At 60.4% G+C, this 14676-nt stretch overlaps 6 protein-coding genes across 6 annotated transcripts; 2 read left to right on the top strand and 4 right to left on the bottom strand.

Annotated features, from left to right (window-relative positions):
- Positions 1 to 469: 469 nt before the first annotated feature.
- Positions 470 to 1272, bottom strand: SPRG_04311 (hypothetical protein; the record flags this gene model as incomplete). The annotated part of the gene is made up of 1 exon (XM_012342904.1): positions 470 to 1272. The coding sequence occupies one exon, from the start codon at positions 1270 to 1272 to the stop codon at positions 532 to 534; it is 741 nt and encodes a 246-aa protein (XP_012198294.1). The 3' UTR covers positions 470 to 531.
- Positions 1273 to 1539: 267 nt separating this feature from the next.
- Positions 1540 to 2785, bottom strand: SPRG_04310 (hypothetical protein). The gene has a single exon (XM_012342903.1). It carries the CDS (start codon positions 2759 to 2761, stop codon positions 1637 to 1639), a length of 1125 nt encoding a protein of 374 aa, XP_012198293.1. The 5' UTR covers positions 2762 to 2785; the 3' UTR covers positions 1540 to 1636.
- Positions 2786 to 4721: 1936 nt separating this feature from the next.
- Positions 4722 to 5720, top strand: SPRG_04309 (hypothetical protein). Its single transcript, XM_012342902.1, has 4 exons — positions 4722 to 4805; positions 4851 to 5441; positions 5493 to 5564; positions 5609 to 5720. The coding sequence occupies exons 1-4, from the start codon at positions 4749 to 4751 to the stop codon at positions 5684 to 5686; spliced, it is 798 nt and encodes a 265-aa protein (XP_012198292.1). The 5' UTR covers positions 4722 to 4748; the 3' UTR covers positions 5687 to 5720.
- Positions 5690 to 8927, bottom strand: SPRG_04308 (hypothetical protein; the record flags this gene model as incomplete). The annotated part of the gene is made up of 15 exons (XM_012342901.1): positions 5690 to 5899; positions 5945 to 6455; positions 6505 to 6633; positions 6684 to 6739; positions 6787 to 6906; positions 6951 to 7116; positions 7158 to 7356; positions 7406 to 7707; positions 7753 to 7868; positions 7916 to 8154; positions 8201 to 8301; positions 8348 to 8376; positions 8419 to 8471; positions 8523 to 8653; positions 8700 to 8927. The coding sequence occupies 15 exons, from the start codon at positions 8925 to 8927 to the stop codon at positions 5718 to 5720; spliced, it is 2562 nt and encodes an 853-aa protein (XP_012198291.1). The 3' UTR covers positions 5690 to 5717.
- A 51-nt stretch (positions 8928 to 8978) lies between these two features.
- On the bottom strand, positions 8979 to 9815 carry SPRG_04307 (hypothetical protein). The gene has a single exon (XM_012342900.1). It carries the CDS (start codon positions 9783 to 9785, stop codon positions 9021 to 9023), a length of 765 nt encoding a protein of 254 aa, XP_012198290.1. The 5' UTR covers positions 9786 to 9815; the 3' UTR covers positions 8979 to 9020.
- Positions 9816 to 11492: 1677 nt separating this feature from the next.
- Positions 11493 to 14363, top strand: SPRG_04306 (hypothetical protein; the record flags this gene model as incomplete). Its single annotated transcript, XM_012342899.1, has 1 exon — positions 11493 to 14363. One exon carries the CDS (start codon positions 11493 to 11495, stop codon positions 14268 to 14270), a length of 2778 nt encoding a protein of 925 aa, XP_012198289.1. The 3' UTR covers positions 14271 to 14363.
- Positions 14364 to 14676: the final 313 nt, after the last annotated feature.

Genomic DNA, 14676 nt, shown 5'->3' with positions numbered 1-14676 from the left:
GCTCGCGCGCGACGCGGAAGCGAGAGAAGCGCAACGATGGCGCGCCGTACGGGAGGTGGCCGAGGCGCGCCGCCGCGCAGTGGTCGCCACGCGCCTGCAAGCACTCGTCCGCGGGTTTCTCTTCCGCCGCCGGCACTGGGAGCCGCTGCGGCGCGCACTGATCAAACACCGGCGGCGGCTACACGCCCGCGCGCGCGTGCACGAACGGGCCCACGAGCAGCACCGCGCACAGTGGCGGGCGCTGCAGGCCACGGCCACGGCCGAGAGCAAATCTGCAGTGCGCAGTCCGTCACTGGTTGGCACTGCTACTGCATTCGAGGAGGCATTGGTGGCCGAATCCAAGGCTGCGCTCGACGACCAGCTGCGCGACTTGCGAGCGTCGCGCGACAAGGAGCTCCAGAAGGTACGCGCCGAGCTGGACGCCAACCTCATTGCCGCCATTCGCTACGTGCACTTGTCGAGCTGTAAACAGTGATGTACGCATTGCATTGAGAAGGCGTGGGAGGGTTAAATACTAAAAGGAGCGTGCGGCTAGACGCGTCGAAACGATGTCTTCTTCGGAGGTCCGGCGGGGCGCAGCGGTGGGAGCACCGTCGGCTTGCGCACCGGCTTCTTCTCGCTGCCGTCGGGCTTGACACCTTTGGCCGCTCGCGACGGTTCCTTCAAGTTGCGGCGCTCTTCCTTTGGCGCTGGCGCGCGCGCCACAGTCTGTTTCGTGGGCTTGCGCTTGGGCACGTGGTTGGACGCTAGCTGCTGCGTCCCAAAGCAGCTCGGCGCCGGCTTGACGACCTTGAGGTCGCGGCTGAGCGTGCTTTTGACATGAATCGGGAGCTTGACCAGTCGCTTGGGCTTGGCGGTAGCCTTGAGAAGCGGTCGCTTGACTTGCTCGACACGCGGGTCGTCGTTGTACTCGGCGTGCAGCGGCGCGCGCTTCTTGCGGAGCTCTGGCGGCAGCGCGTTGAGCGTCGACGTGTGGCCCAAGATCGGGTTGGCGAGCCGCGCCAGCGTTCGCTTGTTGGTCTTCTTTGGCTGCGCGGGTCGTGTGCCATACCGGTGCTCGATGTACGAGAAGCGTGCTTGAACCTGGACGTGGTGCTGGTTGGGCGGCGGCTCGTCGCGTCGGGGCGACTGCAGCAGCGCGAGGAGGGCGAGGCGCTGCGTCACGTCGTTCGCAGGTGGATGCACGTCGAAGCCGCCATCATCGTCCGTCTCCGGGACGTCGCACGCGGTGAGGAAGATGGGCCGGCACGCGTCTACCGTGTAGGATGGCATGCTATTTTTACGCTCCCCGTTCCAGAAGGCGCCAAAGGGCTTAACGCACGCGCGCGCAGGTCGCCACGTGGGCTTTAACGTATAAAACGCACGTCGATCGCCTGTCTCAATCGGGCCAGCATCGGTCCAGGGGTGTTCCAACCACCGACAGCATGTCCCAGCCACGCGGCTGCGTGGTCGCGTCGGCTACCGTACGTAAGGTACGCACCTCGTTCGGTCTCCTTGTCACCAAGGAGACCGCTGTACTGACGCGAGAGGAAGATGACATCTACTACGACTACTTCTGTTTTATTGATTCATCCATGCTACTAAACAACGACTAAGTTAAGACACACCCACGCGACACCGACACCGACGAGCCGCTTTAGTTCTGCTCGCGGCCGTGCTTGATGCAAAAGCCGTTGCGCTGGACCCATTTTTCACAGCCGTCGGCCTTGCACCGCACGCCGCCGCCGTGGCCACGGCAAAAGCCGCGCGACTGGCTCGACTTGGGGCAGCTCGGGAACTTGCAGCGCGCGCCGCCGCCGTGAGCTTTGCAAAGGCCCCGGGACTGCGCCGTCTTGTCGCAGTTTTCAAACGAGCACGGCGTGCCGCCGCCGTGCGCAATGCACTTCTTGTTGGCCTGCGCGCTCTTCGTGCAGCCGGGCTCCGTGCAGCGCTTCCCGCCGCCGTGGCTGCGGCAGAGGCCCTTGGAGCGCGCGACGTTCTTGCACGACTTGGTGCGGCACACGCGGCCCGAGCCGCGGTTCATCGGGTCGCTCTCTTCGTCTGGCTGCTCGTCGTCGTCCGACGACGCGCTCTGCGGCACCGCGTTCTGGAGCATCGTCGACGCAGGGCTCCAGCTCGCGCTCGTCTGCGGCGAAAAGCTAAACGTGGGCACCGAGCGCTGCTGGACCGGGTTCTGCGTCATGTAGCTGCTCGGGTTCCAGCTGCGCGAGAGCGGGATGTCGGGGCGCGGCATATACTTGGCCTCGGCGGGGGTCTCAAACGAGCCAAACGCGGTGGTCGGCATCGGGCGAAAGCCGTTCGACGGGTGCATCTCGGTCTTGATCTGGTTGAAGCGCATGACGTCGGGCTCCATCTGGCGCTGGTGCATGTAGCGGTGCATCTCGTGCGGGTCCTGGTAGCTCGAGGCGTGCATTGAAGGCGGCGTCGTGGGCTCGCGGCGCTGCGGAATGTACTCGCCGAGACTCATCGAGCGCAGCTTCGGTAGCGCGACCGACTCGGAGAACGACGACGAGGCCGTCGACGTGTACGAGTTGGTGTAGCCAGGCGAGTACGAGGCCAAGCTTGGGAGCGCCGACGGCGTCGACGCCGGGCGTAACGACGGGATCGGGATCGGCGCCGAGCCCGTGTTCTCCATCGGGTGGTGGACCGACTTGGTCGAGTCGATCGAGGCGAGCGACGGCAGCGACGCCCGCTTGTACACGGGCGTCTCGTACATGCTCATCGAGCGGCGCTGCGCGTGCTGGTAGCTGTAGTCGTCCATTTGCGTGCTTCCGGGCAGATTGCTTAATGACCCTCCGATGGCAATCGTCCGTCAAGTTGTATTTTATTACCCTCTATCCCAGCGCAATTAAATAAAACATGACTGGCTTTTTGGTATCCGGCACATTATCCGGACGCTGTTGACTTCTGAATTGTATGTGATCGGTGGGGCCTGCGACATGGTAAAAAGAAACCCGTTTCTGATTTTGCTATGGCATTTAAATGCCGAGTGTTTTAATTCGACTCGCACCGAGACAGGGCGCGCGATATATATATTATTTTAAATAAGAAGGTATTCTTATTGGGAGGAGGGGTCCGCTGCCTTCAACACGCCGTCTCGGCTGCGCCAGTTGATGGCCACAGCAAGGGCAACTCGGAGGAGGAGATGCTTCGAGCACGAGGATGATGAGCTTATTAGGTCGCAGAAGTGGGTGTGGGATGGACAGTGTTACGCCGCAAACTGAGGCTGTTTCGCGCTCGGATTTAAATCACTTGGCCCTTGTACAGAGGGTTGTCTCTTTTATAGCGCTTTGCTTTGGCTACTCGTCTCCACTGTCTCACAGCCTTGCTTGATGCTTGGTTCTTGAAGCGTATGTTGAAGATGACACGCTGTGCTCGCCTGCATCTGCCGTCCAGCCACAAGCTGATTATTATCCATCGCCAGCGATGGATGCCCGTCGAAGAGTCGTACTGTACGGTGGGGGATTGCGGCGTCGGCAAGGCAAACGAGTGGCGCGCGTGGCCTTGAAACCTACACTGTATGTGCAGCGACGACCCCGAGAAGCATCGCCAGCGGGTGCGTGATACACATACCACACGGTGTAAAAGGCAAGTGAGAAGGTGACTGGAAGCAGGCGGTGGGGTTGCGCAATCCAGCGCGATGCTCTTGCATACATAAACCAAGTCAATATTTTGTACAGGGACGAAGACTCGTTTTGGGTGCAGATCCACCGCATCAGCGTATTCGTCTTCATCCACCACCACCAAGTTCCTCTCGACAGCGTGCTTGGAAAGATCAAGTAGACCAGAAAGCGCGATTGGAAGGCGCTGGATGATGTGACGGGGGTCGAGCCGCCTCTAATGTTCCGTCGAATTCATGGGAAGAGGCGCCGTTTCGCCGTCAAATGTGACCAGACACAACCTGCCGGCGACGAGGCGGGCGGCACTAGTTGCCCTTTGCCCGAGACGGCGTGGTGCGTCCAGCGAGAGCTTCCCCATCCGTCGCGTCGACAGTCTACAGCCCACAACAGTTTGCGCTGGGAGGATACGACGGAGCTCACCGAGGAGTCGAGTCCGAGCCATTATTGATGCCGGTGACCCCCACTTTTTGCTTGGTGTAAAATCACCGACGCAACCACCAAGTCGGCCGGCAGTTACACACCGCGGGCGATCAGATCGTAGAGGAGGATGCACGCGGACCGCACGTTCTTGGAAGAAGACAATAATGTTTGCAGGACCACGAGCGGCAGCCGACGCATTGAAGCTTCGGCGAACGAGCGTGTCCATTGCGCACCCAAGCAGCGCAAACCAGCAGCGTGCGACGTACTGGTATGTATCTTTGGGACATCCGCGCGGCTGGCAAGTATCTCACATCGTCCTGTTGAGTCCGACGTCGAGGGCGGTGCCACGTCATGTAAGCATCTCCAGGGCATCTCCAGGGAGCATCTCCGCCGAGTGTCTGTTCGAGTAGACGTCTATACTACCGGTACTAGTAAAATGCTTCAATACACTCCTCCCACCACCATGTCCATCCGCCGACGCTGTAAAAGAACTAGCGTGCTACGGCCTACTGCGTGAGAACCATGTATCGTCGACACAACGGACGACAGGCGTGGAATTCTGGTCGAATTCTCTTGGGACAAACCGATTTGTCCCTCTCATCCATGGCACATGCCGAAAACAAGTACCTCGGATGCCGAAAGCCACGCTAAACGCGGCGTTGCCACCGTAGAAAGATGGCATGTGCCACGTATAAGCCAGCTGACGTCATGGCCGCGCGACTGCCAGCGCACCCCGACGTGGCCCTGCCCCGGACGCTCCATGCTGTGAGTCATGCTACCTGTCTCTGGCGCGGGGCTAATGAGCCGTAGACACACCACGTCCCTACCGGCGCGCGTGTCGTGATCGTGGGCGATGTCCATGGCTGCCTCGACGAGGTCCACCTGCTCCTCGCTGCCTGCGCCTTCTCGCCGGACCGCGACGTGCTCATCTTCGTCGGCGACCTCGTCAACAAAGGGCCGCAATCGGCCCAGGCTGTCCGGTTTGTTCGCACAACCGGCGCTCTCTGCGTCCGCGGCAACCACGACGACGCCGCCCTGAGCGCCTACTACGGTCGGCAGACCGGGACGCCCGAGACGGCCGCCGCTGCCTTTGACACGCGATACGACTACGTGGCTGACCTCTCGCCAGACGACATTGCGTTTCTCGAGAACCTCCCGTTCTCGATCGCCCTGCCCGAGCTCGATACGCTGGTGGTGCACGCTGGCGTCGTCCCGAACGTCGCGCTCGAGGAGCAATTGCCCAAGGACCTCTACAAGATGCGGTACCTTATTCCTCCGAGCTCGGCTGGCGAAGCGTGGGCCGCGTCCGAGGCCAAGCCCGAGACAGGCGGGCTCTGGGCGCCTCAGTACAAAGGACCTCCGTTCATCGTGTTTGGCCACGACGCCAAGGCCGGGCTTCAGGTGCACGATTGCATCGTATCTCCATGGGCAGGGTACCATCCCCATATCTAGGAGTGCGCGCATGCTCTGGGTCTCGACACGGGCTGCTGCTATGGCCGCGAGCTCAGCGCTGTGATCCTCCCGGTGCGATGCCTCCCCACTTTTGCACCCTCCTATGGACGTCGTAGGAGCGCCGCGTCGTGTCCGTGCCAGCGCTCAAGATGCACTGCGTGCCCAACCTCCCTCCACGACCAACGCACCTGTAAACACGTGGTGGAAGAGCTTTGCTTGTCGTATCTACGCAGCGACGTACACGCGGACCTTGGGCTTGTGCACGCGCACGCCAAAGCAGTAGGCAAAGACCGACGCGGTCCAGAGCGCCAACGTCGCAATCGCAAAGAGCAGTGTCATCTCGTCGGCGGCGGCGCCGAGCGCGTGGAGCTCGATATGGAGCTCGTTCCAGCGCTGACGCATCCACGCTAGACAAATAGATCGATCAACGTCATCGCGGGCGTCGAGGGTACCGCAGTTGCCGGCGTACGAACAGTCGGCGAGCTTCAACGTTTGCAGCGTCGATGTGTAAAAGCTCACCGAGGACTGGAAAGGGTACTGCAGCGTCGCGAGGGCGCTCGTGTTGGCTTGCATCGCCGCCAAGTGCGGGCGCGCCTGCAGCGCGACGGCGGCGACGCTGTCCATGTAGGCGACGAGCCGGCCCCGCGCGACCTCGAGCTCGCTGCACCACGTCCACTGCTGGAGTAAGAACGTATTTTGGCGCAGGGACTCGTTGTACGTCAGCGTCGACCAGTTTTGGGCGTAGAGCGACGCCATGAGCTGGACGTCCGAGGCGTTGAAGACTCCGTCGCGGGTCGGGTCGGTCGTGAAGGTGGTGACGCGCGTGTCGTTCGATGACGCGTACGGGGACGGCACGGTCGTGTTGCCAAACAAAAGGACGTGCAAGGCGCGGTGGGCGAGCGTGACGTAGCTCTCGTCCCACCCAAAGAGCGAGGTGACGCGACTCGGGTCCGAGCTATTAAACTAGGCGCCGTAGCATGTCCAATATTGTCATAGTACCATGAAAAGATACCAGCGTCGCCAGCGCGGAAAAGTCGGGGAATAGAAACAGATGCGTCATATTGTACCGTGGCGGCGGGGCCAGGCCCGTGTCGGGCGTCGGCAGGGGCGGCACCTTGACGACGTCTGCGCACTCCAAGAGCTACAGCGACAATGAGAAAAAGGCGCGAAAATGAAATCAATATTCGCGACCGAAAGCAACGACCGGTTTGCGACCCACGACCGATCCTGTAGGAGGTTGATGGCATCTAGCAGTCGATAAAACGCATGGCCTCACGCGCTACAAGTCGACTACCATCGCGAGACGAGGTGTTAAGAAAAAGCTCCGACATGTTGGCTTCGATGCGATCGAGGTAGGCAAGACCATCGCGCGCGCAGAAGGAGACGGTCCACAGAATCCCAGTCATCGCACACGCTACGTTTCTCTCAGATGCCGCAAGAGAGCAACGCCTCGCGTACCGACAAGGGTCGCGAGCTGTGCCGTGTAGCTCGCGAGCTTCCCGAGACGGCCTTTCCGACGCCAAAAGCCGCGCGTAGCCGCCGCGCATGCGAGCAGGGCGACGAGACTCGAGAGCCCATAGACGATAAAGACGCCCGGCTGAATGAGCATTTTGAGCTCGTTTGTCTAGGAAAGTGTTGGCGTCTACAAGAAACCAGGAGACGTACGAGGGTGGCCAGCATGCGCGCTTGGTGGGTATTGACGCGCTGGACGTCGGCCAGCGTGTGATTGAGCGAGACGGAGAGGTCGACGAGCGCCGGGAGCAGCGGCAGCTCGGCAAACGTGATCAGGTTGGCATGGCTCGCGTACAGTATCCAGTGCACCACGGAGACACCGCGCAGCCAGTCGAGCTGGATGCTTTGAATGCTACGCACAAAAAGATGATCCAAGACGTTGGTCGAGTCGCATGTCCCACGTCTTGCGAATGGCGACGCACTGGTCGCAGCCAAAACAGCCCGTGGCGCCTCCGACGCCCATGATGCTGCTGGACGTGCGGTAGATCACCATGCTCGCGCACGCGGGCTCTCCGTACGAAGATGCGATTGGAAATGGAAGCGCGAGCGCTGCCAAGGGCGCGGTCGTCGACGCGAAGATCTGCGGCATGTCGGTCTGGTTCAACGACGTGTAGAGGGCCATTTGATCCCGAAGCGCGGCTTGGAGCTCGGGGATGCGGGCGCCGGGAACGCCATCGATGGCCGCGCGCAACGGTGCATTCATCTATAAGCATGTCTCTTGCTGGAAGGACTGTAGGGCAGCGTGTACGTTGGAGTAGAACGTGAGCATGTCGGCCGGCAGCGCGTCGGCGACGAGAAACGTCATGTTGGACGAGAGCTGCACGAGGAGCTGGTACTTGGCGTACGACTGTGCGAGGCTGCCGCCTACACGTCTGCATGAGAATCGACCGAGACGCATATTTCATCTGCACCGAGGACGACAACGGCGCCGAGCATGAGGAGCATCGTCACGAGCTTCTCAAAAAGCGAGTACGGACGCTGTCGGCAGCGGCAGTAGTTGAGGCACGCGTTCACGAGGTGGCTGAAAACAAAGAGAATACAGAGCCCGGAGGCGCCGAGGAGGCCGAGAATGAGGAGCTGGAAGGCCACGGCGCGGTAGGCAGCGAGCGTCGCGTCCATATCGGACGTCGGCGTCGTCGGCAAGAACGTACTACACGGCGACTGAGCGACCCACATTACGCGATGAACTCGCGTACTTTGTGATGGACGACAGGATGGACAAGTTGTACAAAAACGGCCGCAGATCCGGGAACGCGATCGGCATGGCAGACACATTCACCGTGCGCGGGTACACCCCCTAGCGCCGCATCCTTAGCACGACCACGGTGGGCCATCGCATCTACCGTGTTGGCGATCCTCGCGAGGTCGTACACTAGGCACACGCGCGTCACTCATGAAAAAGAGGGCTACCTACCCGAGAGCTGGCAAAAGTCGCCACGGAACCCCCACGGCTGCACGCAGTTGCACCTACACCGCTCCCTTGCGGTCGCCCGACTCGTACAAAATGATGCAGCTTACTTGCCCTGGGCGTCGTCTTCTGATAAGGTGCATGTGCCGCCGTTCAAGCAGCAGCGCGCATCGGCGTCGTGGTTGAGCGGAAATGTCGTCCCAACAAGCGTGCCACTGCGCACGCGGCGGGGCCCGGGCGACTAGACCATAGATCTGATATCGGATGGACCACAAGGAATGATCTACTTCGCCGCGCGTCGGGTCGTAAGGGAACGTGAGAAGGCACTGCGGCTGCGGGTTCACCTTGACGTTGGTGTCCCAGAGCATGACGCGCGCGCCCGTCGTCAAGTGCACTTGGTCGCTCCGGACGCTCGACGAGCAGCCGCCGCAGCAAGCAAAGTTGTCGTCCCGTAGCGGTGTCTGCACGACGTAGGCCGCCGTGAGCGGAGCAAGCAGCGGGGCCCACACGCGCATATATATTTACGTCCAACTAGAAAGTTCAAAGGTTGAAACCGCTAAAACTTATGTGCAATCTGAGATTTATAGATACAACGAGTACAGAAAAGACTAGACTGTTTCTTGGGGGCCCGAGACGGTCTCGAAGAGACCAAATTGCAGCTGTCGAATGTACGCGTCAATGAACTTGGCGCCGTTCGGGCGGTTGGTCGAGATGGACGGCAGCTTATCGGGCTGTGGGCACGCGAGCAAGAGCAGCGCGCGGAGCGACTCGCGGTGGACCTCTTGCTTGAAGATCGACACCATCTTCTTGACGCCCTGCATGCCCAGCCGATCCTCGGTTGTCGGGTCGTTGACAATGTTGAGGAAGCAGTCCCAGACCGCCTCGCCCATCGTCTTTTGGAGCAGCGTCGGCGTTGTGACCTTGAGCTTCTTGGACGCAAGCGGCGCATTGGCTTCGGTCTTGGATGTGTACGCGGGTGCGCCGGGCGGCGCCGTCGCGGCTTCGTAGTTGTTGAGCGGCGGGAGGTCGGTCATCGCAATTGACCGCTTGAGCCGGCCCGCGGACGGGTCCACGGACTCGAGCTGCAGAAACTCTTCCTGGACCTCTTGGCGCACCGCGTCCGGGCAGTTGGTGCAGCTAATGATGTGCTTCTTCATGCGCGTGCAGTCGGAGAAGAAGCTGTGGCCGCAGTACTTGCACTTGCAGCGCGTGCGCTTCGGGTTGGTCGAGCCGTCCTCCTGGAAGTACTCCCAGATGTTGTGGCGCTTGCGGCCGACCTTGGTCTTCTCGGCCATCGGCGGCGCCGGCGCGTGGAGCTGCTGCGGGTGCGGGACGTGGAGCTGCGCCGCTTGGGCGTACGTGTTGGCCATCATGGCTATTTCCCCCGTCAGTTTCTCGCCGTGTAAAACGCAAAATCCCCTCGTGTCTTCGTGCGACAGTCCGGATAAGCGTCCGGATACCGTTAGAAACGTGCGAAACGAATTTGAAAATTCAAAAAGGGCGTGGGAATTGATTTAAGCTTGGTGTTTGTATGCACGTGAGGAACTGGATGGATTTGTGTCCCACGACCACGCACTGTCTTTTCATAGCCGACAGCAAGCGTGCACCACGGTCCTGTCGAATTGGGCAGCACTGCGCTAACACGCCCCAACTAAACGTAAATCAAATCCAACGTACAATGAGCACTGGATAGGCTGTGTCGGTCGATCCTAGCTGCTCTCTTGGTACGCTATTCTGGCATGGACAAAAATGCCGCCTTATGGCCTTTCTAAGCGCCATACAACGTTCAAGATACATCAATTCCGTATACAGGCATTTAAAAGCGACATACAATTTTCACCTTGATGCCTTCGCGGCGGTGCGTTTTTCGTGAGCATGGAATATACACGTGTGAAAAAACAAGATCGCGAATTATCAAGCTGAAAAATCACCTGCGCCTTCTTGGTCAGCGTAGTCGCGCCTGTGCACGAGCACAGCTAGCGACTAGCTAGCTTCACCTCTATAAAAGCAGCGCAAAAGCTGGAGCTTGGTGCTGTCGTTGGCAGATGATGGCGGCAAAGACACCATGCTTTGTTTCGTCGACCCGTGTGTTGGGTGCATGGCGTTGCAGCCCCGTAGTTCCTGCAGTATAAAGCTGCCGCCGTCTTGTTAAATCCCTACCGGCACGAGAACCGAAATAGGAGTATCATAGCGTAGATTGCACGGGACAGTGGCTTGCGTTGAGTGGAAATGGACGGTGTAGAAGCCTGTTTCTCGAGCTCCAGGCGACGCGTATTCATGCATGTAAAGGGCATGGATGTATCTACTTCACATGCACACCTAGCATCGTCTACAGTAGTTTGGATGAATACCAAATTCGCGTTGATCCAACGCAGCTTACAAGCTCCACAGCTTGTTGTATAGCGTACGGGAAGGTCGAGGATGGCTCACCTCTATTTTATGATAGCACGACATATATGTTCTGAGAGGTTTTGCGGAATCTTATTTGCGATCTTGTGGTGCAAAGTGAGCGTCCAATCAGATGCCGCGAATCTCATATAAAAAACACCCATGTGTATAAAACAGCATGCGAAACCCCACGTGCTGACGATTCGTCTGCGCCATCCATGTTCGACACCCTTCATCCAAGGACGAGCTGCTGCAGCTTGGCGCTCGACGTAGCGTTTCGGCACCTTTCGTGGCCAGCGGAATACACGGTTGTTGCACTCGGCAGCTTTATACTTGAGCAATCCGAGTCCTCGTCGGAATATTCTAAATCGCAACCATCCTGCGCATCACTCTGGTTTTGGATATTGAACACATCACAACTTCAATGTTGGACTTTGTATGCTCCGAGACCCTCCTTGAAGCGGATACAGGGGTCGCCTCAGAACTCGCAAACGCTCATCCTGCGACGACTTGCCGTCGCGAGATCCATGGCATACATTGCATACTGCCTCTACGCTCGTCGCCTCTGGCTCGCGGTCTCGTACTGTGCACAGCTCACTACCAGCGCATGAGGCTCCATGCGGTGTATGAAACACATGTTTAAAACACTACAAGCGTGAAGATCCGACCGATTAGGTCAACCTCATTTTGCGATGTGGCGCCTGCCCTCGACGCGCCTCTCGACGCTGGCCCTGCGTGCGCCAATCGCGCGCCGCCACATGGCCACGAAGACGCGCATCCTCGTGACGGACCCGATCGACGCGCAGGGCATCGATGCGCTGCGGGCGAAAGGCTACAACGTCGACGTCGGCAGCTTCGCGCCGGCCGAGCTCGTGGCCGCGATCCCGAGCTACCATGGCCTCATCGTGCGCTCCAACACGCGCGTGACCAAGGACGTCATCGAGGCCGGCAAGCAGCTGCGCGTCGTGGCGCGCGCGGGCACGGGCATCGACAACATCGACCTCGTCGCGGCCACGAAGGCGAGCATCCTCGTCATGAACACGCCGTGCGGCAACACGATCGCAGCGACAGAGCTCACGATGGGCCTCCTCACGTCGCTCGCGCAGCAGCACTCGATCTCGGGCGTGCACGGCAAGACGATCGGCCTCATTGGCCTCGGCCGCGTCGGCGAGCAGGTCGCGAAGCGCTGCCTCGCCTTTGGCATGAACGTGCTCGCGTACGACCCGCTCCTCTCGGACAAGGCCGCGGCGCGACTGGACATCGAGCCCGCAACGCTCCACGACGTCTGCGCGCGCAGCGACTTTATCTCGCTCCACTGCCCGCTCACGGCCGGCACGCGCGGCCTCTTGAGCAAGGACCGCCTCGCGCGCTGCAAGGACGGTGTCTACATCCTCAACACGTCGCGCAGCGGCCTCATGGACCTCGATGCGGCGCTCGACGGCTTGGAGAGCGGGAAGATCCAGGGCCTCGGCCTCGACGTGGTGCCGACGACGAACCACGCGATCTTCCAGCACAAGAACGTGCTGTGCACGCCGCACATTGGCGCCTGCACGAAGGAGGCCCAGGCGCGCGTCTCGCTGGCGGTCTCGACGCAACTGGACGCGGCGCTGCGCGGCCAAGCGTACAGTAACATTGTGAACGCGCCGAACCTCGACTTGCAGCAGCACTGCATCCGCCCGCCCTACGCTCTCCTCGCCGAGAAGCTCGGGAGCCTCCAGGCGCAGCTGCTCGGGACGGAGAAGATCGCGACCGTCCGCGTCACGGCCCACGGCAAGGAGGTGTTTGCGATCCCGCCCAACGTGCTCCGCGCGTCCGTGTGCATGGGCCTTGGCCGCCACCTGCTCGAGCAAGAGGTGACGGCCGAGAACGCGCTGGACATTGTGCACGCCCGGGGTATCTCGACCGACGAGCATGCGCAAGAAGATATGTTTGAGAAGGAATTGCACTACAACAACGTCGTGACGGTCACGTGTCACTTGGACGACGGCACGACGCGGACGGTGACGGGCACGGTGTTTGGCGCCAACCAGCTCCGGCTCGTGCAGTACAACGCGCTGAGCTTGGACGCGATTTTGAGCGGCAGCATGGTCTTCTTCACCAACAACGACAAGCCCGGCGTGCTGCACGCGGTCACGTCCGTCCTCGCGAAACACCACGTCAACATTGGTTGCTTTGGCCTCGGGCGCACCGACAACCACGCCGTCGGGGTCCTGAACGTCGATGACGCGCCGTCGTCGCAGGTGCTCGACGAGCTCGCGCAACTGGACGCGCTCGGCAACGTCCGGCTCGTCAATCTGCTCGACATGCCGCTCTCGCTCCCGTCGCCGCTCAACGTGCCTGCGATCAAGCCCAAGTCGATGCAGTTTGGCTCGGGGCCGTGCAAGAAGCGGGCTGGCTACAGTTTCTCGGCGCTACCGACGCGGACGCTCGGCCGGTCGCACCGGTCGACGATCGGCAAGCACGTGCTCGCCGACGCGATCGCCAAAACCCGCGCCGTGCTCCAGCTGCCCGACGACTATGTGTGCGGCATCGTGCCGGCGTCCGACACGGGCGCGTTCGAGATGGCCATGTGGAACCTCCTCGGGCCCAAGCCGGTCGCCATGTGCTACTGGGACGCCTTTGGGAAGGGCTGGCACCACGACGCGATCAACGAGCTCCAGCTCGAGAACGTGGCGACCTTCTCAGCGCCGTACGGCGAGCTTCCCGACTTGGCCTCCGTGCCCATGGACCACGACGTTTGCTTTACATGGAACGGGACGACGAGCGGCGTCTGCGTGCCCGACGGCGACTGGATCGCCGACGACCGGACCGGCCTCGTCTTCAACGACGCGACGTCGGCGGCCTTTGCGATGGAGATGCCGTGGCCCAAGATCGACGTGTGCACGTTCAGCTGGCAAAAGGTGCTCGGCGGCGAGGGCGGCCACGGCATGCTCGTGCTCAGCCCGCGCGCGCTCGAGCGCTTGGCGTCGTTTACGCCGACGAACCGCCCGATGCCCAAGATCTTCCGGCTCAAGAACAGCAAGGGCGAGGTGGGCATGGACCTCTTCAAGGGCAGCACGATCAACACGCCCTCGATGCTCTGCGTCGAAGACTACATTGATGCGCTCGACTGGGCCGCGGCCCAAGGCGGCGTCGCGGGCCTTAGCGCCAAGGCCTCCAAGAACCTCAACGTCATCGAACAGTTTGTGGAAGCCAACGCCGACTGGATCCAGTTCCTCGCCAAGGACAAGGCGACGCGCTCCAAGACGTCCGTGTGTCTCCAGCTGCCCAAGGCGTCCAAGGCGCAGCTCAAGCAGCTCCAGACGATCCTCGAGGTGAACGACGTCGCGGTGGACATTGGCTCGTACAAGGACGCTCCGCCGGGCCTGCGTATCTGGTGCGGCGCCACCGTCGAGACGGAAGACCTCGAAGCGCTCATGCCGTGGATCGAGTACGCGTACCACCAAGTCGTCGACGAGCCGAGTGCATAATCCTGTCGTTTAACCTTAACCACGTCTTGCACGTTCTGTCTCTGGCTCCGATTTGTTCAAAGGCAATCTATAGTAGGCGTATGACAATATGAAGCAGTATACGATTTTGAGTGAACCAAGCAAGCATCGACTCTGGCTATCGACCAAATCCAAATGGCGACTACCCCTTAAGTGGTGGGACTATAACACACGTGTGCCTGTTAAATCGAAGAAAGAGAAGAGAAGAAGGAGGAAGTTCGATATGACGTGGCGATCTTGTGCAAGCGGTACTATGCAAGCGGTGTTGTGCGCGCGGCAATTGTGCAACATGGCATTCAGCTCTTGTTTTCATGCTGGTTTTTGTATTTCCTCTGTGGTACCTTATAAACGTGCCTATAAACTCGAATTTCTACCAATGAACGAGCGC

The sequence above is a fragment of the Saprolegnia parasitica genome (genome assembly GCF_000151545.1).
Source record: "Saprolegnia parasitica CBS 223.65 unplaced genomic scaffold supercont2.11, whole genome shotgun sequence".
NCBI classification, from domain to species: Eukaryota; Oomycota; class Saprolegniomycetes; order Saprolegniales; family Saprolegniaceae; genus Saprolegnia; species Saprolegnia parasitica.
Note: the sequence above shows the minus strand (reverse complement) of the source record. Positions and strands in the feature narration are given on the sequence as shown.

Coding starts and splice junctions, on each gene's coding strand:
- SPRG_04309 (XM_012342902.1), top strand. CDS start 4,749: ATGGCCGCGCGACTGCCAGCGCACCCCGACGTGGCCCTGCCCCGGACG. Junction 4,806..4,850: donor TGCCCCGGACGCTCCATGCT/GTGAGTCATGCT, acceptor AATGAGCCGTAG/ACACACCACGTCCCTACCGG. Junction 5,565..5,608: donor TCAGCGCTGTGATCCTCCCG/GTGCGATGCCTC, acceptor TGGACGTCGTAG/GAGCGCCGCGTCGTGTCCGT.
- SPRG_04310 (XM_012342903.1), bottom strand. CDS start 2,761: ATGGACGACTACAGCTACCAGCACGCGCAGCGCCGCTCGATGAGCATG.
- SPRG_04307 (XM_012342900.1), bottom strand. CDS start 9,785: ATGATGGCCAACACGTACGCCCAAGCGGCGCAGCTCCACGTCCCGCAC.